The sequence below is a fragment of the Pituophis catenifer genome, unplaced genomic scaffold (assembly GCF_029215685.1).
Source record: "Pituophis catenifer annectens isolate HBS135680 unplaced genomic scaffold, rPitCat1.0.hap2 SCAF_4, whole genome shotgun sequence".
Lineage (NCBI taxonomy): Eukaryota > Metazoa > Chordata > Lepidosauria > Squamata > Colubridae > Pituophis > Pituophis catenifer.
The window spans coordinates 34,168,370-34,192,464 of record NW_027256884.1 but is presented as its reverse complement, the minus strand read 5'-3'; the positions used below and the strand labels follow the sequence as shown (position 1 = coordinate 34,192,464).

General features: G+C 36.8%; 1 protein-coding gene across 2 annotated transcripts in view; it reads left to right on the top strand.

Annotated features, from left to right (window-relative positions):
• The window catches only part of MRPS9 (mitochondrial ribosomal protein S9), a 46,821-nt gene that overhangs the window by 10,566 nt on the left and 12,160 nt on the right, over positions 1-24,095 (top strand). Inside the window, exons 2-6 of one of the 2 annotated variants that reach the window (XM_070943121.1) lie at positions 7,147-7,329; positions 17,147-17,209; positions 17,306-17,336; positions 17,714-17,793; positions 23,983-24,068. In XM_070943121.1, the coding sequence (XP_070799222.1) occupies positions 7,147-7,329; positions 17,147-17,209; positions 17,306-17,336; positions 17,714-17,793; positions 23,983-24,068 (443 nt within the window). The remainder of the gene's footprint in view (positions 1-7,146; positions 7,330-17,146; positions 17,210-17,305; positions 17,337-17,713; positions 17,794-23,982; positions 24,069-24,095) is intronic. The other variant, XM_070943122.1, reaches the window with a different exon arrangement.

Here is a 24,095-nt window from a genome sequence, read left to right as displayed (position 1 = left end):
TAATACGGTAGATCTAGATCAGCTGTTGATCTAAGGAAGCAATCCATGGTTGGTAATCCTAAAATGAATTGGGAGAATGCATTAGTTGTTATTGAATAAATGAGTTGTTATTTATAACTAATAATCTTGAATTCAAGATTATTAGTTATAAATGATCTTGCAAAGAAATTTGCATGAAAATAAAACTAGATGCTGTTGTTTAAATAAAAGTCTGAAGAGCAGTTTTGCACCAAGTTTTCTGTCTAATTCTGAGAACCCACAGAAAGTCCGAGTCACAACATGGGAAAAACTGCCACCAATTGCTGTCCCTGAATATGTGATCAAGGCAGTCCTCAGCATTTTGTTTTGTCTTCTTTTCCCACAGGGCCTGTTGCCTTCAGCCCTTTGACCATTAGATGGCAACAAAGATGCCATCTCATGATGGCAGTCTTGTGGTCACCCTGATTTCTGTTGGTCAGATATAGCTGCTACTTAGGTGTATTTGGGAATTTCAAACATTTGGGAAATAGGGTTGAGTAGTGGGCTATCGGGACATGGTGGCTCAGTGGCTAAGCCGCTGAGCTTGTCGATTAAAAGGTTGGCAGTTCAGCAGTTCGAATCCCTAGCATCGTGGAACGGAGTGAGCTCCCGTTACTTGTCTTAGCTTCTGCCAACCTAGCAGTTTGAAAGCACATAAAAAATGCAAGTAGAAAAATAGGGACTTTGGTGGGAAGGTAACAGCGCTCCGTGTGCCTTCAGCGTTTAGTCATGCCAGTCACATGATCACGGAGACATCTTCGGACAGTGCTGGCTCTTCGGCTTTGAAATTGAGATGAGCACCGCCCCTAGAACTGGAAACGACTAGCACGCATGTGCGGGGGAACCTTTACCTCTATCTTAGTGGGCTATCAATTGTATCCACACATTTTTTCCAAAGTGCTTATTGATCTATCCAGCACTCATCATTTCAACAGCAAAGACTTAGAATGTTTTTATGCCTTGCTTGCCATCTAGCAGTCATTTGGATTTGTGAAGGCGCTAGATAAGTGTTTTTGAAATGTTGGAGGTTGAGAAGATGGTTTTGCTGTCGATGTGTAGATAGATAGTCCATCTTTCTCTTCTCTACAGTGCATAAAATAGCTGTGCAAGCCATGATTCTGGTCTCCTTTGCTGCCAGAGCAAAGGGACTCTCTCTACTCTCCCAGCCTCCTTCCCACCATCTATCCCTAACAGAAACAGAAGGATCCCTACCTTATATAGCATAATGGAAATCTTATTCTAGAGCAAAAGTGCAATGTCTATCTCTCAGTTGTTTTAAAATTGCACCATTCATTGGTTGAGGCAGCAAGCACTCTGCCAGTTATGCCAGTAATCAATCAATTATGTTATCTTTATGGAAAATACACACAACATACAAAGAAAGTGGCTGCAGCAACTGGGAATTCCGGTCTCCTTCACAAATAAAACTATTGCAAACCATCAAAATAGCTGATTAGCCCAAAGAAGGGGATCATCTCACAGCAGACCTGAAGAACCAATAGGATCTGAACATATTGCTATCCCCAACCTTGTCCATCTCCTCCATGTGCACTAGTTTATCAACATGGGAAGTCTTTTGATGACATGAGAAATAACATAACATGAGAAATAACTCTTTCTTGATGGAACACTTAAAGAATTCTTTACACTGCCTTAGCCATGGGCTTATGATAAAATAGAGGTGACATTTTGAGGATATATCCTTGGAAAGTGATGTAGCCGCAGTTAAGACTCTGGGTTTGTTGACTCGGAGGTTGGCAATTTGAGACCTGAGCACTGCGCAACAGGATTACTTGCCCCAGTTCCTGCTAACCTAGCAGTTTGAAAGCACACTAATGCAAATAGATAAAGGGAAGGTAGCAGTGTTCCATGTGCTTCTGTGTATAGTCAAGCCACATGACCATGGAAGTGTCTTTGGGCAACGCTGGCTCCCTAGGCTAAGAAAGATACTGAGATGAGCAGTATCCCTAGAGTCAGACATGACTGGACAAGGTAAACCTTTAGCTTTTTTTAAATATGTACATGGCCTCTATATTGACTGGCAAGAAATATAGTACAAGTGATTGTCAATAATGGTAAGTGGGGCAAAAATTTCCACCACTAAGCAATACAATTGTAAAGTGTGATGTCTCCTAATGTAATTTTAGGATGACGCATAATCCCAATCCTTCAGGAACTAAAATCAATTTCTCTCATATGTTTCCCTAAAGTAATACTTAGCAAATACAGCAACTTTACTTCTATATTTGCTTCATTAAAATCAATTTAATTTATATTGGAAAAGATATATTTAAAATTCTGCAGAGCAGAGAAATAAAATGGATATGTGTCCAGTACTATCCATAAAGTATCAGCTGAGTGGGCATATTTTCTAAATTGTTTAGCTTAGTCTATTGGATATAGCAGCCAAATTGCATCCTCCAAGTTCTGGGGGCTTTCTTCACTTGTTTCTTTCCATGGAGACAACTTCGATAATCTGTTTATAGAATAATTAGACTGCTGAGAAGCTTTGTTAATATGAACATAGGACAAATAAAGAAGTGCATGAAGATGGCTCTTTGCCAAGCTTGAGCCATTACTGCTTTGCCAGTGCTTCTTCTGTTCTTTTGGCAGAGTGCTTGATTGAAATTACAGTTGTCTTACCCACTGATTATCTTGGTAAAAGAAAAACAAATCTGTCTAGCCATATCTTGCCATCTTCCACAAAAGCTGGAAGATAACTGCCTTTGAGAATCATTGTTTTGAGGAGGAAGTGTACTTGCTATGATGCACTAGGGTTTTAAGAGGGATGGAATAAATTGTTCAGCTTCTGAATCAGGATTTTTAAATGGCCTTTCTAGGTCTCGATCGTAAGTTGTAGAAAAAGATGCTCAAAAGTCCTCATCGGATGTTGTAAAGAAGCAATTAGCAACTTCTGACACGAGTTATACTGTTCATCTTTCCTTAAACCTTCTGTCTAGGTGCTTTGGTATAGCTACAGTAACTAATGCCCAACACAGTAAAAAATGTATTCCAAAATGTCTGGAGGAGAACAAGTTAAAGAAAAGTGATACAAACAATTCTTGCATCAAGTATTTATTACTAAGATTGTGTGTTACAAATTGTCTGCCTTTAAACTTCTTTCAGAATAAATAATACCAGAATTCAGAAGAAATGCAGAATCAGTGCAAGAACTGTCCATTGCTTTTATAACTGCTCATTAAAGTAAATATGTGATTGAGCTGTTGAGGTGACATTTGGCATCCTGAGTATCTTGATTTTTAGCAGCAATAAAATCTTAAGTAAACCCTTTATTGCCCTCTCATAGGCTTCTGTGCTCTAGAAGCAGTGCACAGAACAGTCTTCCTTGCTCTGCACTTATCAAACTCTCACAGGTACACTTTGCCTGATTATTAGTTATTTTCAGTAGAACCACATAAAAGAGTCGTGCCTTAGTGTTTGAGGCAGGCAGTTTGCAAAAATAAATGGTAACTTGCTTCACTGTGACATCTGTTCCAAACACAAAGTTTATTAGGAAAGAATAGCCCTTAATGAGAATTCATTTACAAGTCAGATGCCAAGTATTTTTCAAGCAATCATTAATCTTAGTACCATATTTATTTGTAGTATGCTTGTGTTAGAAAGTTGCTATTAAAAGTAGTAAAATATACTACTAGTAGTACTAGTTTCTGCTACTAGTTTCCTATAATGTCAAGTCCATGAATACTTAATATTTAATATCAAAATACATATTTTCATATGAACAATATGAACTGGATTATTTTATATGAAGATTTGTTGAATCATACAGAGGTTCATGCAGTTTAGCTTCAGAAAAACTTTTCAGATGAATTTCTTAATGAGGATTTGCTACAGGACACTGAGTAAGTGTTTAAAGCTGATAACAAGCAAAGGAAGCATTGCTAGATGACAAGTTTTTTTCAACAAAGCTAATTTTTTACTTCTACATGTTATGCGGCACTTTTTTAAAAGTAGTTGTGTTTATGCTGGCCTTTCTCAGATATTAAGGCAGTGTTTCTCAACCTTGGAAGCTTGAAGATGGGTGGACTTCAACTCCCAGAATCCCCCAGGCAGTGCTGCTGGCCGGGGGATTCTGGGAGTTGAAGTCCACCCATCTTCAAGCTACCAAGGTTGAGAAACACTGTATTAAGGCCTTCCAGATCTATCTGCCCATTTGTTTGTTTAAATTTATTGGCTACCCATTTCCAATGGACAATGTTTCTGGTTGATGATGTTACATTAATTAATTCAAAATACTATTGTTTTAATATTTATTATATGTAACAACAAGGAACCAGGGATGGAGAAAAAATGTTAAATCATTTTTGTCTTGAGCAAATCCAAATCAGCCAGTTACTGGAGTGTCTTTTAAATTTGTTGATTTTGCAACACTCAGTGTAGTTGATTTTTATTAACAAAAAATATTTTCACCCAACCTTGTCCACAAAAATAAAATAATTTGCTAGTATTCTCATCTACACATTTATATGGGGAAAGTACAAACAGATTTTCTTCTGAATTTATTATTTAATGAGGTGTGATAGTGATGGAAGATAACTATTTGTTTAGTGATTGTTTGAAGCTACAAAAACACTGAAAAATGACTTACAACCGGTCCACCAATGCAGCATCCCCATGGTCACACGGTCAAAATTCAGGAAATTGGCATGTCTTTGACTTACTACCACCATTGAGCTCAAATTTTCCATTGTTAAGCAAGGCAGTTGATAGATGAATTTTGCCCTACATATACTTTGTGTTGTGACTCCGACCCCCGAGCCCGTCTTATCGGAGGGAGAAGACTCCGAAGATGAAGGAGAGGAATTGGCCAGGCCTCCCTCTCCAGGACCCTCCTTTCTGGCAATGCCTCAGGTGTCTCCCAAAGGAGAAGAGATTGGCCAGGAGCCAGGTATCTCCAAACAGTCGCAGTTGGACAGTGACAGAGATAAGTCTTGGCTGGATCCACGCCAGCGTCGGAGAGACAAGCGCATGCAGCAGAAAAGGAGGCGTGCCAGAGATTAAGCTGAGTCACTGGACCACACCCCACAGGGGATAAAAGGGGGTGTGGTGGCCATTCAGGCTCTGTGACGGACAAAACTAAACAACTAGCGAGTCGTATTGTATCTCTGAAACTACGTTATCTGCCTGCCTTGGATTTAATACGGACTGGACTTGACAATTCTGTGGCTTTGTGTATTTGTTTTGGTTTATCTGATGGAGGAGGAACACCTCCCTCTGTAAGTAAAGTTCTTGGCAAGCAGCTACTGGGTTGCTGCCAATCCTGTTATCGAAGGAATTTATTGTCTGCAAGTTTTATTTAACTCCTGGCTGACTGTTTGTGTACGTATGTGAGACAGGGACAGAACACTTTGTGATATATTGATTGTTATTAATACAATAAAAAGTATTGCTCATGTGTGGATTTGGGTATTTGTTTATTTGATTTACAAGCTCCCCAAGTCAATTAAAGTAAAATTTCTTCGTTCTAGACTGTGTGTCGGCAACCCATGGCTCTGGAGCTGCATGTGGCTCTTTCAGCCCTCTACTGCAGCTCCCAACACTGCTGCTGCCGCCTCCAAGGCCTGCACGCCATGCGCATCATGTGGAAAGCGCACTTCACAATGGGAGAGACGGGGTCGTCTCCTCCTCCTGGATCCCATTACGACATGGAGCCACAATGTGATCCTCCCCACTCGCCCCTGGCAACAGCAGCAGCGTTGGCTGCAGTGCAGCATTGGGCGGGCCAGTGTCTTGGGGTGGAGAGCAGATTGCGCATCCAGCACCAACCAACGCCCGCCATTTCCTGCTGCAGTCAGGCAGTCAGAGAGAGAGAGACAGATTCAGCTTGATTTGGCTCTGCCAGCTCCCCTCTCTCTGCCTTTGCCCAGTTTTGCAAGGACGCTGCCTTGGTGATGGCGGGGGGAATCATCCCGTACTTAGCTTGCCAAGCATCTACAGGGGCGCCTGGGGACTATATTTTTTGGCCACTTTGGACCGAGTTGCAGGATGCGTATGTGTGCCTGTGTGAGTGTGCTGCTGCTTGGAATGATGCTTCTCTGAAGTGCGTGCAGTGATCTAAGGCAGCAACCTTGTGGCTATGATGTAGTCACTCCTGACAGTCACTCCTTTTGCAACACAAGGTTTATTTTTGCATCTTTCCAGAGACAGAGAATGTGGCCGAATTTCCTTACAGTTATTCCCTTGGTGTGTGGGGTGGGGAGGGGGGGGGAGAGAGAGAGAGAGAGAGAGAGAGAGAGGTGGGGGAAGAGAGAAGGAAAAAGAAAGAAAGAGAAAGAGGGGAGATGGAGAAAAAGAGAGAGAGCAAGAAAGGGGGGGAGGGAAAGAGAAAGATGAGAGACAGACAGAGACAGAGACAGTCATGTGACCGGGTGGGAGTGAGTGACATCGAGTTGGTCACGCCCACCCAGATTTTGTGGCTCCCGGTGTTTTCTGTGGGAAACGGGTCCAAAGGGCTCTTTGAGTGTTTAAGGTTGCAGATCCCTAGTCTAGATCTTGGGTGGACAACGTAGAGCTTCCAAAACACGTTTTGTGGCTGTTGGAAGTTCCTGTGTCCCCAATGACAGGAGAAAAAAAGGTAACCTTGTTGGGTTGCAAAAATCTGGATAACTATTAAATAGCAACAAGCAAAGATTTTCTGCATCTCTTTTAGGCCATGTAGTGACTATCTAGAATTTGCACTCTAGATATGGTAACACTAAGTTATCTGATTTTCAGATAAATGAAGATAAAAGACAAAACATGTAGTTTAAAAAAGACATGAAGCTTAAAAAAAAATCTCTTCAAAACTTTATTTCCCTCAACCGTCCAAAATATTACTTGTGATCCTTTGTCTCCACAAGGGCTGCCTGTGATTGAACTGTAACATATTTTCCTTATATGTAGGTGGAGCACAGTGGTATGCATGTGTGTGTGCACAATGTATTTATTTATTTTATTTATTTTTTTGTCATCAAATCAGAGTGATATATAAAGACTCAGATAAAGTCTCATACAGATACTAACGAAACCAAGGCTTGTTTAACTTCAGCACAATTATTGTATCATGTATCTTCAGATGTTAATGAACGCTGCAGTTTTTAAAAGCTTCCTTGTGCTTTTTCTTCTTAGATGGTAAGGCTAATCTGCATTAGCACTTCAGCATCGCAGAAGACAAGTAGTGCTCCTTCAGGACCTAAACAATATACAGAATCTTTTATTAAAAAACAGATTGAAGAGTTCAACATAGGAAAGAGACATTTAGCTAACATGATGGGAGAAGATCCAGAAAGTTTTACCCAAGAGGATATTGATGTAAGTATGGTTGCGCAGTTGGAGAAGTAATTTACTGCAGAGCTTCAGAATTGAAAGCTCTTTGCTTCAGCATGAGTCCCTCAGCTCTCTGTGAATTTTAATCGAACTGTCAGCATACCAGAGAATACTACTGTACATAGAAAACATTACAGCGATGGCTTTGAATAGAGATTCTACCCCTACTACTGTGCAAGGTCAGGCTTCACAGGGTAGAACTCTATATTCTATCTTGCAAAAGCACAGCGGGTTCTTTTTAAAACTACTAATGGATAATCCCCTTGATCTGAGTTCGTTAAGAACCACTGTTGGGCTTTATATAGCATTTCGAAGCATTTATCTATAATTTGACCTGCTAGGTATATTTATGCTGGGGGGGTTCACATATGATACTATAACAGCCAGCAACTCAAGTGACCTTTCCCTAAGACCAATGTTTTGGGCAGCAGCTATTGCACCCTGCTTTAGAGGTTGATCCATGGGAATTTATTTACGAGAAAATATGCCTAAAACTAGACTTCTGTTTCACTTTAATTTCTTATTTCATTAAGTATTGGGTAGTGAGCCAAAAGCCTGTAAATGTATTTTTAGTATTACTTGTGCTAGATTATCTGTTTTATAACATTTTGTGGAAATTTTAAATAAAACTACTAAATTTAACACTACTTCTCTTCTAACCTAATTCTCCCTCATTCCTTTTTAAATGATTTTTATACTTGACCATCAGACTAAGGCAGAGGTCGATTGGCTTGATGATAATTTAACTTCCACATGCTTCTAAAGATAGAATGGTGGGACAAATAAGGAAGAAATATTATCATTGTACCCTGTCTCTTAGCACTGGAAAATATCTAACTGATTACTATTGAAAATTGAATACTATGCTGTATTCTTTTCTTTTTTAGCAAGACAATTCTTATATTTTACTTTCATTTTTTTTTAAAAAATATGTTTTTTAATTCTCCTGTTGGTGTATTTTCTTTCTTTTTTTAAATGACTGCTGAAAGATTCATGCATGTTTTTTAGTAGGAAGTGTACAATTCTTATATCTGGAACTGAATTCTCTTATGGGACTTAAACAAAAGGAGATATTTTCTACTTAGATCATTTTACAGTTTATTAGCAGTGTGGCTCAAGTTTTGACCTTTCTGCTAAGTATACCAGCATGAAGCCATATTTATATAGGATTCCATTGTTCTCAGGGTGATTGTACTGAGCATATGCTTACAGGGCCATGCAGCATTTAAACCCTTCTAATGAGTAGCCAATTATTTAGGCTTGAATATATATGTGTTGTTTAATTTATTAAGGGTAAAAATCATTTTGTTGGGCATGTTTAGAATGTTTCAGGAGCTCCAATTTCCTCTTGAATCAAAGCAACATGTCAGAAATATATAATATATTCCTGATTTTGATTATTTATTTTTCACAAAGCTCAGTTTTTCATAGTTAAAATACAGTCCAAAGTTTACCCTTTCAGCTTCACAGTTCTTCCTGAGAAGAAAGGAATAATAAGATGGAATATATGTTCATCAGAAGAAGGATAAAGCAAGTCTGGACATTCAGTAGGCATGAACAGTTATTCAGATTTATTTCAAGGCTTGTGAGGAAGAGGAGGAAAAGTAAAAATCAAGCTCCATTCAGCATGTGAAGAACATTCTTAGGAGTTTTGTTAGCATAATCTAGTGATTGCAAATAATGAATTGACTGCTGGAGTTAGCAAAATCAAAGCAGGACTGAAATGTTATTTTATCAAACATAAAATATAAATATTGAGAAAATGAAATTTAAAATGTTTTTCTTGCTCATTTTTCATGTTCATTGGAATTTAACTATCCATACTTCAATTCTTGCGTTTCTCTTGCAGAAACTTTTCTGCTTCTATGTCACCCAAGTCCTTCTTCTTAATATCTTTGTTTTTTATATAGCATTTGAGTAGAGATGCTGAAAGGAAATGTCTGGCACCTTGACCAGTTTCTTAACCTATTGTGTTAACGAATACTGATTTGGCCCAGAAATTAGGGACCTGGTAAAGAGAGGGAAATTTTAAAAACAAAACAACCAGTTAAAGTTCGTTTATGCAGTACAATGACAATATATACCCATCTCCCTGCTGTTTTCTCCGTCATTGATTAACTGAAGTCTTCAATGTGGTCAATGAAGAAGCATCTAAAGCAGGGATGTCAAACTGGCGGCACGTGGGCCAGATGTGTCACACGCAGAATACGCCCACCCCAGCTCCGTGAAGGCAAAAAACGTCACGATATGTCACGTGATGCCATGCGTTTGACACCCATGATCTAAAGGAATACGGAAGTATGGAAAAATGGAGCATGTTTGGTTGCCCACATTTTCTTTGCAAGTAGCGCCTTTCCACCTAACTGCTTTTTTATATATTGGCTTACTAGTACTCATATGACAGCACAGCTTGCTCCCAAACAATCTGTATCATGTTTTTCTTGGGACTCAGCAGAAATGAAGGAAAATATGACCATTTTTAACAGACAAGAAAGCAGCATCTTGAGCAACAAAAATCATTTCAAATCTAGACAAAAGCAAATAGCCCCCAGAAGTGGGGAGACAGAAGGAGTAAAATCTAGTAAAGTCATAGCATAATTTACCACAACTCTTCTAGGATATCATTGTTTCCTCAATAAAATGGGTGTATTCTGAAAATATTCTGAAAATTGTACTCGTCTTATTTGAAATGAACTCATTTTTTTCCTTTTAAAACAATGTCAATAAAGAATAAGATATTATTTAGTAAGTTTGTACTTATTAATAGCTGCTTCTAGTCCATATCCAGACTGAAGCATGCATGTTTTGTATGGAGACAGACCAAAGCATGCATGTTCTAGATAGAAGTGTTTGACGGGGACAGTGGGCAAAAACTAAGCACATCACTAGTGGCATTGGCAACCAGTGGGATGTAGGGAAATGAAGACTCTGGAAACATTAATGGTCAGATATGTGGAAGAGTTGTACTGGGCTTTCTCTCTCTGTATGACCTCACTGGATTATGTTTTGGTCAAAACCTGAAAGAACTAAAACTTTCCAGTTAGGTTTTGCCAAATCCTCCTGAGAATTATTTGCAAAAACTTCGAAAGAGAGTACATTTCAACTTTGCAACAAAACAGTTTCTGGAGTTTTTTTGCACAGTGCTGTTACTTAGCAAAGCATAGTGTCTATAATGAATGTTCAATTTGCTCTTATAATAAATATCAGGTGTTGTAAATACTTAGTTTGTGTAACTGCCTGCTATACATAATTAAATTTCTGTTACAAAATATAAAAGCCTCTTAATACTATGGGCAGAATTATCAGGGTTTACGCTTGGAATGGCAATAATTCCTTCTGATTAGCGTTTAGGCATCTCCTGTTGTCTGCTGTTAATCAGTGCATGCAGTGCATTTCCAAAGTAGACATCCTATGGTTCTTTTCTTTCTGGCATTTTGGATACATGTTTTGAAACAAGTCCTACAAAGAAATATGTTGACAGCATTGTCATTGCTTTCACAGGTGGTTTTTGCTCAGAACAGTATTTTACTAGAGGCTTTATTTTTTAGAAATAAGAAAGCTAAGCTATAAATTACACCATGAGTCTTGGTGGTGGTGGGAGCCCAGTAAATTGATATATAACTGTACAGAAGCCTACCAATTGCTTTTTAATTGGTATTATAGACCGTGCTCTGAAATCAGGATGTTTTATTCTCCTATGTGTGAATATGCAGTATGAAGTTTCTCTAATTGATTCGCTTTGCCCATTCCATTTGATGTATCATTTTTCACAATATTTCATAATTTGTGCTCATTTCTAATGAACAGAGTCGTTAGGACAGGCATGTCTAAGTACAACTGACAGCTAACATTAGGTGCCAGATGCAGTTTATAAAGCTATGTAGAAATCTAGAGAACAGTTTAAATAAATTAGCACCTGTACATTAGTCTCACTTGCTGGTAATTTATAAGCGAATCAGTAGAGATGACATTTAGGTAAGTCATTGATCAAGTTAACAGCTGCATACCCGCTGCCCAGCTGGGATACCTAATTAATAGAGATTGCAGTCCTGACCTAGTGCTTTTCCCTGACTTGAGAACATAATCTTTTTATTTTGTGATTTAACTTTTAGCATAAGGAATAAAGAATCTGCCTTGTTTTTGAATAGTCAAATCCTTTAACGTTAAGCAAATAAAAAGAAATCTGAAACAATCATAATTTCTAATGGAAATAATGCTTGATTAAATATTGCAGAACTATGTACAACTTGATACAACTTATTTTTATTCGCTTTGCTCATTCCATTTGATGTATCATTTTTCACAATATTTCATAAGTATTGAGCATTGCTTCTGATGATATTGTAAGTGTGCCCATGTACTTTCTTGGCAACAATATAGAAATGGTTTGTGATCTTATTTCAGGATTTTTTTTCATCTGGGTAATCTGATCTGTAGCCCTGGGATTTCTTGAGGGTGGTCTCCGATCAAAATACTAACTAGGTCTAACTTTATGTAGCTTTTCAAAACCAGCCAAGCTTGGCTATGTGCTGCCACCACTTGGATACTGAATTACTGTGAGATTGTGAAGGACCTTAGTGGGTTAAGGGAAGATCAAACATATTGATTGTTAGAGGAAAAATAGGACATTTGTCTACTGTTCCAGTGTAAAAGAAAAGTTTTAAGAAACTACTTCATTCACAATGCTTTCTTCAAGTAGTAGAGAAAGTATGATTTTTTTCTCTTTTTTTAATGGCAAGATAACTTTTTTGCAAAAGGAATACAAAACAGTAATTATCATTTATGTTGAAAGTGTCTTTTCTTGTATGTCTTTTCTTTTCTTATTCTTCACAGTACTGTATACAGTACAGGAATACTATAAAATGTTGATATGTATTTAAAAACACTTTTAATGTTATCTTTTGAAAATATTAATTTTATCTTCACAAAACTGTGTATGATAGTAAAATAATGCATTTAATAATTCCTGGGACAACACAAACATAATATTTCAAATGCTTAAATGTCCTAATACATTCTGAATGATAATTTGTTTTTTGGCAATAAAATACCATGATTGATAAAATAAAAATTATAAAGCTCATCTAAACTATATTGTCTGATGTAGAATAGTTTGTGTTTGAAGAGGAATTATGTATAATTATTTTGAAACAAAATATCTGTTTTTTCCTCCTATGAAGCTATTACAAATCCTGCTTACGCTAATTTTCTGTGAAATTCTTTTGAACTGTCAAATTACAACAGAATTTACTTTAAAAACATTGTTATGGTCTCAGTGTATATTTCTCTTAATAGGTGGGCCACAATGAATATTTCATTACTGGTATATATAATACAGTATTGATTTTGAATATATGAACTCTTACTTTATTGTCTCCTTTTCTCTCAATAGTTGTTTTTTTTTAATTTGATTTATATGCCGCCCTTCTCCGGAGACTCAGGGCAGCTTACAATGCATTAAGCAATAGCCTTCATACTTTTGTATATCTATACAAAGTCAGCTTATTGCCCCCACAAACTGGGTCCTCAATTTACCTACCTTAGAAAGGATGGAAGCCTGAGTCAACCTTGAGCCTGGTGAGATTTGAACTTACAGTAATTGCAGACAGCTGGTGTTAATCACAATGCTATCAGTCTGCTGAGCCACTAGGCTCAGTTTAATCCAACGATGCATCCATTGCTAGTTTTTATTTTGAAATTGAGATGAAGGAGTCACTTTATTTGGACTAATAGTTATGGTATTAATTTTTCAATTTTTTAAAAAATACTGGTTTGAAGGCAGCTAATGTAATAGTTGATAAGGTACTGTAGGAATGGACAAAATTAGAATTACTTAGGAAATTATGGTTTGAGCTCCATGGCAAGTAAACAAAAAATAAAAGGTTTTAAATAAATATGTGCACAGGAAATAGCAGAAATTTTCATTACAAAATGTACTGTTCTTATCATAATAGTAGCACAATTATAAAGTTGGCTGGGCTGTAATAAGATTTCTTATTGCCTTTGTACTATTACTTCACTTATGGTCAATTGACTATGGCAGAATCAGACATTTTTCTGCAGGTAAAATTTCTATACAGCGGATCTCAAGTGCTGTTAGATTAGATGAAAAAGAGCCTTTTGCATTTATTATGCAATATCTCGAAAGTATTATTTAAAGTCAGAGCTTGCCAACCCACTTTCCTTTTCCTTTTGTGAGTCTAACAGGAGATTTTTGTGAGTCCTTTTGTGCAAAGTGATACTTGCTTAGTAGATATCCATTTTAATCATTGGACTTTAATTTTCAGGAGATGAGCAAGGTGATTGTTCCCTGATAGGGACATTATAGTAAAAAGTGACATGACCTGCAAAAATCTTAATTAATGGTGTACTGGTCATTGCCTTAGGCTTGTTTTCTATGTCTTTAGCATATATGCAGATATTGGGCTATTCTGCTTTAATTATAGCAGTGTTGCAGTCAGGATTTTTTGCTTTCATAGCTGAGATTATTTGAATCATCAAACAGAAGCAAATATAGAGAAAACTACTTATGTATACACAGTTGGTCCCAATATTCCATAATATATTCTTTTGACATGTTGCTTTATGTGGTGTTTAATATCCGTTGGCTCACTATGGGTTTTTCTATTGTCATTATAATTAATCCCCATTTGTTCACAAATGGATGTTCACCTATTTTGTGTATGTACAATATCCCCATTGACTAACAAATGGGAATTCATCAAGCCACTAAGAGAATCAAAATACCCTTCTATAAAATCAAGCTAATCCTTTTTGTTTGCTGCTGAGTTCTCAGAATCCCTGTTTGGAATGCCAATAAGATATTAATAAAGTAATAGGTGAGATCTTTATACACTCCACACATATTAAGTAGGTTGACAGTGCTGACAAACCAGTCTGTGTCCACAGAAAATACCATTGATAAGAAATATCCTTGAGTTAATATAATTATAATGCAACACAGTTCTTCAGAAAAGAAAATATTAACTGCTTGCTTGAGTCTATTTCTTATCACTGTGGATAATTTTTTTTGCATTACTATTTCTTGACACAATAGTTTAACATTCATTCTCATAATGAATTATACATGATTGTATATGACTGCACTATGTGGGTATCACGGCATTGCAATAAAAACATTTCAAAATAATTAACAGGTGTAACAAATGATCATTCAAGCACATCATGCCTCCTTAATACAAAATTCTAAAAATACACAGCCTTCCTCACAGCCTTTCATGTACTAGGCTCACAAGGAGCACGTAGCCACCCTAGGTCTCCATTTATTATATCCTTGGGAGCAACTAAACATTTCTTCATTGTTGCAAACATTTGTGGGATAAACTTCTTAGTAAATTTAGTCCCACCTCCACCCTGAAAAAAACTTGTGCCTCAGAACTGTTTCCTTATTTGGTTCCATTACTTAGCACCATTCCTATTACCCATCTCTGTTGACATAATAACTTTGGGTAACAAGTTTGCTGCTCAGAATCCTCTAATTAGAATTTGCAAAGCAACAGATTTTATTAACTGTACAATGTTGAAGTAAAATTAAATCAGCCTTCTTATAAGCCTTCACTTAAAATAAGTGAATTATTTTCTTTTATCTTAGGAAAAACCAAGACTTTACTTTTAAGTCACAATTCAATTGCCTATTGAGACAGAGCAGTTTATATATTCTTGTTTTAAATCAGGGGTGTCAAACTCCCAGCCCACGGCCAGATGCGTTACATGCTGGCCACACCCATGCCTCGTTTAGCGAAAGGGGAAAAAGTCCCAATATGTCAGGTGACACCGCCATGATGACATGAGTTTGACACCCCTGTTTTAAATATTTTTTTTCTCCCTGAATAAAACAGTTCTCCATTTTGTCAACTAACTTCCTTAGAATCCCTTCAGGTAATCGTTAGAAGGTTACAATATATTTTTCTGCCTATATACTGGAACAAACAAGCTTCATACAGGAGTGCAATAAAAGCTTAGAATTTGAAATAATTCAAATTCATGGCTGTTTGAATTCCAAAATTTTGCATTCCAGTAGTTACAAGCTTGTAGCTTGTAGCAGTTCTCTACCCATTATTCAATTCTTCAAGTACTTCTGTGGTTGAGAGAATCTACATTTCTAGTCTGTTGATTGACAGTACATTGCCTGAATTTTCACACAGAATTAGTTGTAACAGTGAAAAATGACCAGAATCCAAAGAATTGTAAAGTGCTACTATTTTATAGACCAGTGATGGCGAACCTATGGCACATGTGCCACAGGGGGCACGCAGAGCCCTTTCTGTGGGCACGCCAGCCGTCACCTCAGCCCAGCTCCACCGCACATGTGCGCACCTCCCATCGGCCAGTTGGTCTTCGGGTCTCTGCCGCGCATGCACGGGGGCAGGGCCTTCCCTGATCTCTGCAGGTTCCACCCTCTGCAGATGCATCTCCGTGGCAGGAAAGCAGGAGAAAGCTAGGACGTGATGGGAGAAACTGCAAAGATCAGAGGAGGCACGGAAGGCAAGAGGCACTCAGTTGGGGGGAGAAACTTAGAGATTGTGGAAGGCAAGAGGCAGCTAGGATTTGATGGGGGAGAAACTGCAAAGATTGGAGAAGGCAGGAATGCAGGAGAAAGCTAGGACATGATCTCCACAGTTTCTCCCTCATCGAGTCCTAGCTGCCTCCTGCCTTCCATGTCTTCTCTGATCTTTGCAGTTTCTACCCCCCATCGAGTCCTAGCTACCTCCTCCCCCCCACCCTATTTTGGGCCTGAAAAGCCTCCTGCACCAACTTGGACGCCAAAACGGCCCAGGATGCATGCGCAGGGGGGCGCATGCGCAGGGAACATGCATGCATGTGCAGGGCATTTTGGGGGTTGTGGCACATGCACATGCATTCGTGTGTGTGTGTGCGTGCCTTGGGCACGTGGCACCAAAAAGGTTAACCATCACTGTTATAGACAAATGGAAGCTATCAGTCAAAAGAGCTTGAAATTGTCTTGAATGGATTCAACTTTCCTGCTTCTCTTGCATTAACATTAACTCAGTTTTTAAAAATCAAGCTTTATCAATAATGCCATTATTTTAATAGGAGAAAAGTGGAGCTAAAATTTATGCCTGTCTAGAGAATGATGACGGCAACGATCAGCAAAGTTTATATATAGTCCCTGTTATTTTAGCTGCATGGAAATAAAACTCCTGAAATTTCACAGAAATCTTTATCAGTGCTAATGATCATGTTTATTTTTCCTGAAAGCACAAACAAAACAAAATAAACTAATCTGAAATTTTCTTATGGGTTTTCAAAAGGGAATTTATTTCCTTCTCTTCATTCCAGAACATCCTGGGGAACTCAACTATATATGTTCCTTTATTAGAAGGACAGTACATGAATTAATTCTGATATTTAGTATTACCAGGTATTACTAACAAGCAAATTATATAAGAACTTAAAAATAGAATTCTGAAGTTATGAGCCAATGGTAGATAACTTTGTGGTTAATACTAGATTGATTAGATTTCTTAATTCTGAATGATTTTTTCACTCTTAAATTAACTTTTGCTTTTGGAATGTGAATGAAGTGAATATGCATTTGAATATCTGCTTTAAAGGTCTCCTTCCTTCATTCTGAAGTTATGTTAATACCCACACCCCTTTTTTCTTTTTTGCATCTACTATCACTTAATGGACTTACACTTTCAGTTCCATTATCTACTAATTGAAATAATAATTATATGATATCAAAAGCCAATATTCTAATAGGAAGTTATGATTATCATTATATTTTTTAAAAGTCTAATTTCATTTTTGTTTACAGAAAGCAATTGCCTATTTATTTCCTTCTGGTCTATTTGATAAAAGGGCCAGGCCTTTGATGAAGGTAAGAACATTATGCAGTGCTACCAAAATCAGAATATAATTATCTCAGTACAGTAATAATTATATTAATAAACTATTTTTTCTCTACTTTAAATAGCACCCTGAGAAAGTGTTTCCAAAGACAAGTGGTAAGTGGAGATTTGCATATGCTTTGTATATAGGGTAGGTTCCAAAGCATTAATATATGTCCCATCCAATGTCTGGTCTGTCAACTTAAATTCTTGGTTTTTCTTGTTCTGTTATCCAAGCACATAATCAGATGCTTTGCAAAGTCTCTAGTTGTGTTTTACTTGGGATAAGAGTATTGTATATGGAAAACAATCCTATGATCATTCACATATATTGTATGATTGTTTAGATTTAAAAAATTGATTGAGAGGATTATGGAAATACTGTAGTTAATGTTATCTCTTTCAGATACAAAAGGCGTCCTCTTTGGGGTGGGGGGAATTGTATATTCGCTTAGAGTTGTATAGTTACTGCTGTTTATGTTATATTTCTTCAGTTATTCAATGGGATGAAGATGGTCGTCCATTTAATTTTCTTTTTTATACTGGCAAGCAGTCATACTATTCTTTAATGCATGTAAGTGGTTTAATTTTTTTTCTCCTCAATGTACACATTTAAATTGCAATATTCTTTTGAGAAAAACTAATTACCAAATAAGGAATTAATAGCTTATTCTCCAATTAAGCTTTGGTTTGGTTCCATCAGTATTAAATAGATCTAACTATTAAAAAATTATTTACTTTGTTCATCAATATACCACACATTTCCAATCATAGGCCAGTCTTCAGTGGTTATAATTCTATTTAAAATATAGTATTTTTCAACTGAAAGCATTATAAAAAATATATTTATGAAATTCTTACAATACTTTAACATTTAAACATTAATTCAGATACTAGCTTGAGATTTGGGCACACTACAAATCTGTTTATTACTTCTGTGATGGTTTGCAGTCAATCTGATATATAAATGAAAAGTGGTGGACTTCACCATAGTTGAGGCTGCTCTGTTTAAAATAAGATGTCTAGCAAAGAATGACAAGGTGAAAACTAAAAATATGAGAAGTGGGTTGAAAGAAAGTTGAAGGAGTAACCAGGGAACAAGAAGGAAGACAGCCAAAGTGCTTCTCATAGTTCTTGACCTACAACCTACAAAGTTAGTGATTGTTCCAAATGACTGTACTGAATAAATTGTGGTTACAACCAATCCTTTTAGTTCAGGTCATCCCATCTGTCACATGAGCACAATCTGTGTGCCCTGCAACCTGTTTTCAGTTACGGCCAATTACTAAGTACCCTGCAATCATGTGATTTCTATTTGCAACCTTTTGTGTTGGCTTTCCCAGAAAGTCAGCGGAGAAAATCACAAGTTCCTGGACTAAGTTTCCCCCACCTGTGCATCTTCCCCAGCCACTCTGCTTGCACTATGTCAGCCATTGTGCATCCTCCCTGATCCATGTGATACCTTGTTGCATCCCCTTGCACCCTTTTCAACCCACGCAGCACCTCTCATGCAGCCCCTTGCATCCTCACCAACCCGTTCCTGACTGCCCACTCATTCTCCTCGTCCTTTTCCAACCTGCAGTGCACCTCTCACACAAACCGTGTGCCCCTCCGACTTGCGCTGTGTTTCTCACATCTCATATCTACAAGGTGCCTATAGCATACCCCTTTACTCCTTCCCGAACCTTTCATATATCTATGTTGAGCCTCTCACACACTCTTCTTCTCCCAACCCTGTACACCCCTGTCTCCGCCCACCTGGCAATAATCATTTATCTCCCTGCAGACCTGGAACTTGCAACTACCTGCCAGTTTCCCCACTGCCTCTGATTGTGGGAAGCCAGCAGGAAGTTGCTTCACCAAAGGACCTTGGGATTCAGTTAACAATGGCTACTGCAGAGTTTGCCATCACCAAGCTACTCATGCTTTAAGCATGTACTAATCATGCTTTTTGACTGCATTGAATAGCAATGGAAATTTTGGTCCTGGTTGCCATTGTAAGTTGAGGGCTACCGATAGACATTCTTATATGAGAGAGAGCTCTAAAGAAAGTGAAGAACATGTAATATGTGTTTTTAACTTTTCTTAGAGCATTCTGAAGCAAAGTCTTAATGGCCAAAAGTTGCTTTAAAAGCTTACTATATAGCACTTACAAGTAAATAAACAACAAATTTCCACCTCAAATTCAATTGCAGGGGAATTATCTTTAAAACCTTTCTATAGGGGCTATAGACACCATCCTGCAGCAACTTTCAGTTCACCATTCTGGCACAGCTCTTATGGCTGTTTGGTTGAAGTGATAATATACTAGTGGCTCTGCCATCAAAAATACTGATAGAAATCTTCTAATCCCATGATCGGTCATTAATCCGTATTTATTCTGTTTTGCATTTCAATTGCTTCCTTCAGGTGTTTTCATTTAATAAATTATTAGCTAGCATATGGCCTTATTTTCCATTTGAGAGGTTTTTTTTTATTAGCTTGGAAAATTATAAAAAAATCTGGATATGCTCTTTTAGTATGGAGAGAATCTAAAATTATTTCTGCAGCTTTTCCTAAAAATTGCTCATCTGTAAGATACAGAGACAAATGAAAGAACTGCCTCTTTTTAAAGAAACAAGCAAACATTCAATTAGAATTTGCTTTCCTGTAAATTAAATTAATTAGTTGTTAGCTTTTGAATGAGATAAAACCAGTGTTTATTTTCTACTTTGTGACATCTTTTCAAATACTTGGAGAATGGTATTGTACTCATAATCAATCATCTTTCCTAAAGGCTAAACAAGCCCAGTTACTTCAACTGTTCTTTGGAAATGTGATGAACATTTCCTCCATTACTTGATCCAATTAATTAATAGTATTGAAGAATAAAAACAAGTTCCTTCTGCTGTTTTATGTTTAGTCTTCATTGATATTACTTAGGGGTCTGATTTCATTATATCTTTAAAAATTGCTCTCACTTTATTAAAATCTGCTTTTTTAAGTCCAATATTTCATTTGATTGTATTCAGTTGCAATTTCCTTTTAAATCTCAAAAATTCAAGGATTATACTGTTTCTTCCCCCACTGTTCTCACTACAATTACTACGTGGGTTTCCACTGTACGCTCTGAACTTACTTACCTCAAAGTGCAACATTTATTGCATTTGCACAATATATGCATTTGTAAACCTTAGTCTATTGACTTCGGGAAACCTGAATCAGTATTGATAGTTACAAAAAAATGAAATGCCCATTTTCCTGAAAAAAAATAATAATACTTTTCAGCATAGTGCTGCTGTCAAAAGACAGTTTCTCTTGTTACTGGGTGCTGTAACACTAAAGGTGCAATAGCATTTAGAGGACTTTCTCTGTGAAGAGGATTGTTTTCCTGTGTTTTTTGGAGTTATCTTCGTTTGTACTCTCTGCACCCAAAGGACAAAATCCCCACTTGTCAGGTACATTTATTTCTTTAGAAGGAGAAGAGAGGAATTATTTTTTTTTTCTTTTGGTTGACCTTGGGCAAATGAGCTTCTTGCCCTGGCAGAAATGAAATGAATGATAAATGTAGAGGGTGTCTTTGCTGAGTAATGGAGCTGCAGCCTAGGCTTTCCAGAGAGTTTTCTCCTGCACAGCCTGAGGCAGCCTGAGGACCCCTACTGTTCATTTAAATAGGTATGTCAAATCTGCCTTGAAACGCTGCTGGTTTGATCTGTGGTAATATTTGTGAAGGTTCCATATGGACTTGAGCCCCCCTGCAGTGCTAAGAAATAATGTACAACGCTTCATGGTGCAGACGCAAATTTTCTCTGAAAAGGGATGCAGCACTGCGTTTTAGCTGTCGGAGAGGATGATGGAGCTGACGCACTATGCCTGTCAACTTGTTACACGGATGGGTTGCACGCAGAGAGGCTGTGGAAAATCTGTGCCTTTTAGCTTTTCTACTTAATCACGGTTGTAGCATTGCCTTTAGACTGTATGCTACATTAATTCTCTTCCTGCCTTCTGCCTTTCATCCCAAGTTTCACGGAAAAAAGTAAAGCATGCAGGTCTTGTAGAGGGGCCTTATCAAGCAGCTGTCATCTGACAGGCCATTTGCATTTGTTTTGGCTGAAACAGAGCAAGCCAAGGGCAAGATGTTTTGTTGCATTCCATCATAATGAAGAAATTATAGAAAAATTACAAGGAGTACAACTTCTTAACATTCGTAGCTCTTGCCTTTGAAAAAAAAACAGTGTTGGTGATTTTCTAGATGCACAGTATTTTCAAGTGGCCAGGCTCCCCATTTGATTAAATGTTTCTTCATTTGAAATTCTTTCAACAAACAAAGTGTAATTATGGTAGGATATTTACGTAGTTGCTTAGATAGTATCAGTGCATTTAGAAATATTTCCATTAAGAAACGGATACATATTTTATTAAGCATGATTTGTCATGCAACCATGCACAAAGCACGAAATGCGTACTGCGCTTAAGCTAAGAGACACCAGAAGCATATTTAAGTTCAAAACCTTCACTTTAAAATTTAATTTGCTGTGCGTTGTTTAGACAATCCTTTATCATTTATAACATTGTTTAACATTTCTGACATACTGTATGCTATTTTTCCTAAATATATGAGCATAATAATACCTCTAACTGAACGCTTTGGCTATTTATACAGAAAAAAATTGTAAGATAATAATATTAGACTTCTTTGGAAAATCAATATTAACCTTTATCAACTTAGTCCCTATCATTTAAATTGTTATGAAATACAATCTGGAGAATTTTGACCCAACATTTGGAGTATAGTCTGTATAGTCTGAGATACATTAGTTGAAGAAGTTAGCCTACACTAGCCACCCTCTTTGTTCTATTTCTTATGTAACTTATATGTTTGAGCTCATAATGCCTGCATACTTTCAACAAGCTTCTGCTGAACACTGGTTAGTGCAGACCACAAATTCTTGTTTATTTAGACAGAACATTGTTTATATTATCCATCTTATTAAGTAACAAACTTAGAGATACTATTCTCCTGTATCATGAAAAAATACAAATATGGCACATAAGTCTTTCATAAAATGTATTTCAAAATGGTTATTGTATGTATGTCATAGAGGCATTGACTGATTGATTGATTGATTGATTGATTACCATCAAGTCATTTTTGACTCCTGGTGACCACATATATATTCTTCATGATAATCTATCCCTAACCTAGTCTTTCAGGTGTTCCAATGGTGTACTCATCACCACTTTAACTGAATACATTCACCTTGCTTCTGGTTGTCGTCTTGTCCATCCACCTTTTCCAGTATTAGAGCCTTTTCCAGTGAGTTAGGCCTTTGCATAATGTGTGGAAAATAGGATAATTTGAGTTTGACCATTTGTGCCTCTAGTGAGAACTATGGGTTCATTTGTTTGATGATCCATTTGTTTGTTTATTTTTTGGCTGTCCACTGTATTGTCAGGAGTTTTCCCCAATGCCAAAGGTCAAAACTCTCAATATTCTCCATATCCTGCTTCTTCAAAGTCCAGCTTTTGTTTTCATAAAGTGTCAGAAGGAATAGCATGGCTTGCACAATTCTTATCTTAGTAGGTATAGAGACACCACATTTGAATATATTTTCCAAGGTCCTCATACTACTCTACCAACTGCTACAACAGTTGGTAGAGTAGTACAACTGCTACAAAATACAACATATTTTAAGAGACAGGAATATCTGTTAGTAAAATCTTTGCCTATCTATTTTGAAGAAGTTAAGATACATTCTTCAACTGTTTCAGATGTGAATGCTTTCCACATGTTAATCTTTGTATATTTTGTAAAACTTTTTCAGATAATATATATCATTATATTGTCTGTTCTGTTTGCTTGTGAATAGTATTTACCTGCCCTTACAGTGTTTATTAATATATTATGAACATTTTTAAAGAAAACTTGGAAGTCAATTACAAGTAACATTTTCTGTATTGAAATGTACTTTAATAAGATGTAAAAAGTCTTCAAATTATCTTTAGTTTATGTTCATTGTTTATTTAACAGTAAGGTACTGTATATCATGAAGGTGATGAACTCTATCCTAGATACAAAGGACTGTTTTTAACCTACAGTTTGAACACTTTTATTTCATAGCTAAATGCACATAATATTATAATACAGCCTGGGGAATCAGTTGCCATGCATGTTTGGAATTACATATTTGAATAGCTTGGTTTATTTATTTTTTATCAAGATGTTTACAGCTCATGTCAGTGAGAAATTTGGAAGATGTATTTGGTTCTCCATTCAGCCCACTAAGTGATTGGAGCCCACATACTTTCTCAAAGAATTGTGTGGAAATGAAATGAAAGGAATCCTGATGCATACTTTCTGGAATTCTTGGTGGAAAGATTGGATATGAATGCAGTAAATGAATATGAAAATTAAGGGACAATTTAGCAAGGATACCAAATTATATTTAGAATTTATAAAAACAAGAATTTGATTTAAATAAGAAATATTCTGCTTTAGAACAAAACTCTACTTCAGCATTCTGTTCGCAAATTACTCAACCGTTTAAATTCACTATTGGGTCATGAGTGCAGTAGTATTCACATATTTGTTTTTTTTTTCATTAGTTAATATTCATGTTATCCTGACAGTCACTGCCTGATTTCCTGTCTGCAAGTAGGAAATATACACTGCTCAAAAAAAGTATATATTTTCTTGAAGTTGAGCTTTAACTTATAATTTACCAATTTTTTCTGTGGAAATTTCACAACTGGAACTGATTTATATATATTTTCTGTATTCTAGGAGATATACAGTAAGATACTGCACATTCAAGATTATCAAAATCAACTGAATGCTCAAGGATTGCTTTCTGAGGATAAAGCGCCTATGTAAGTTGTCTCTCAGATTATAATGAA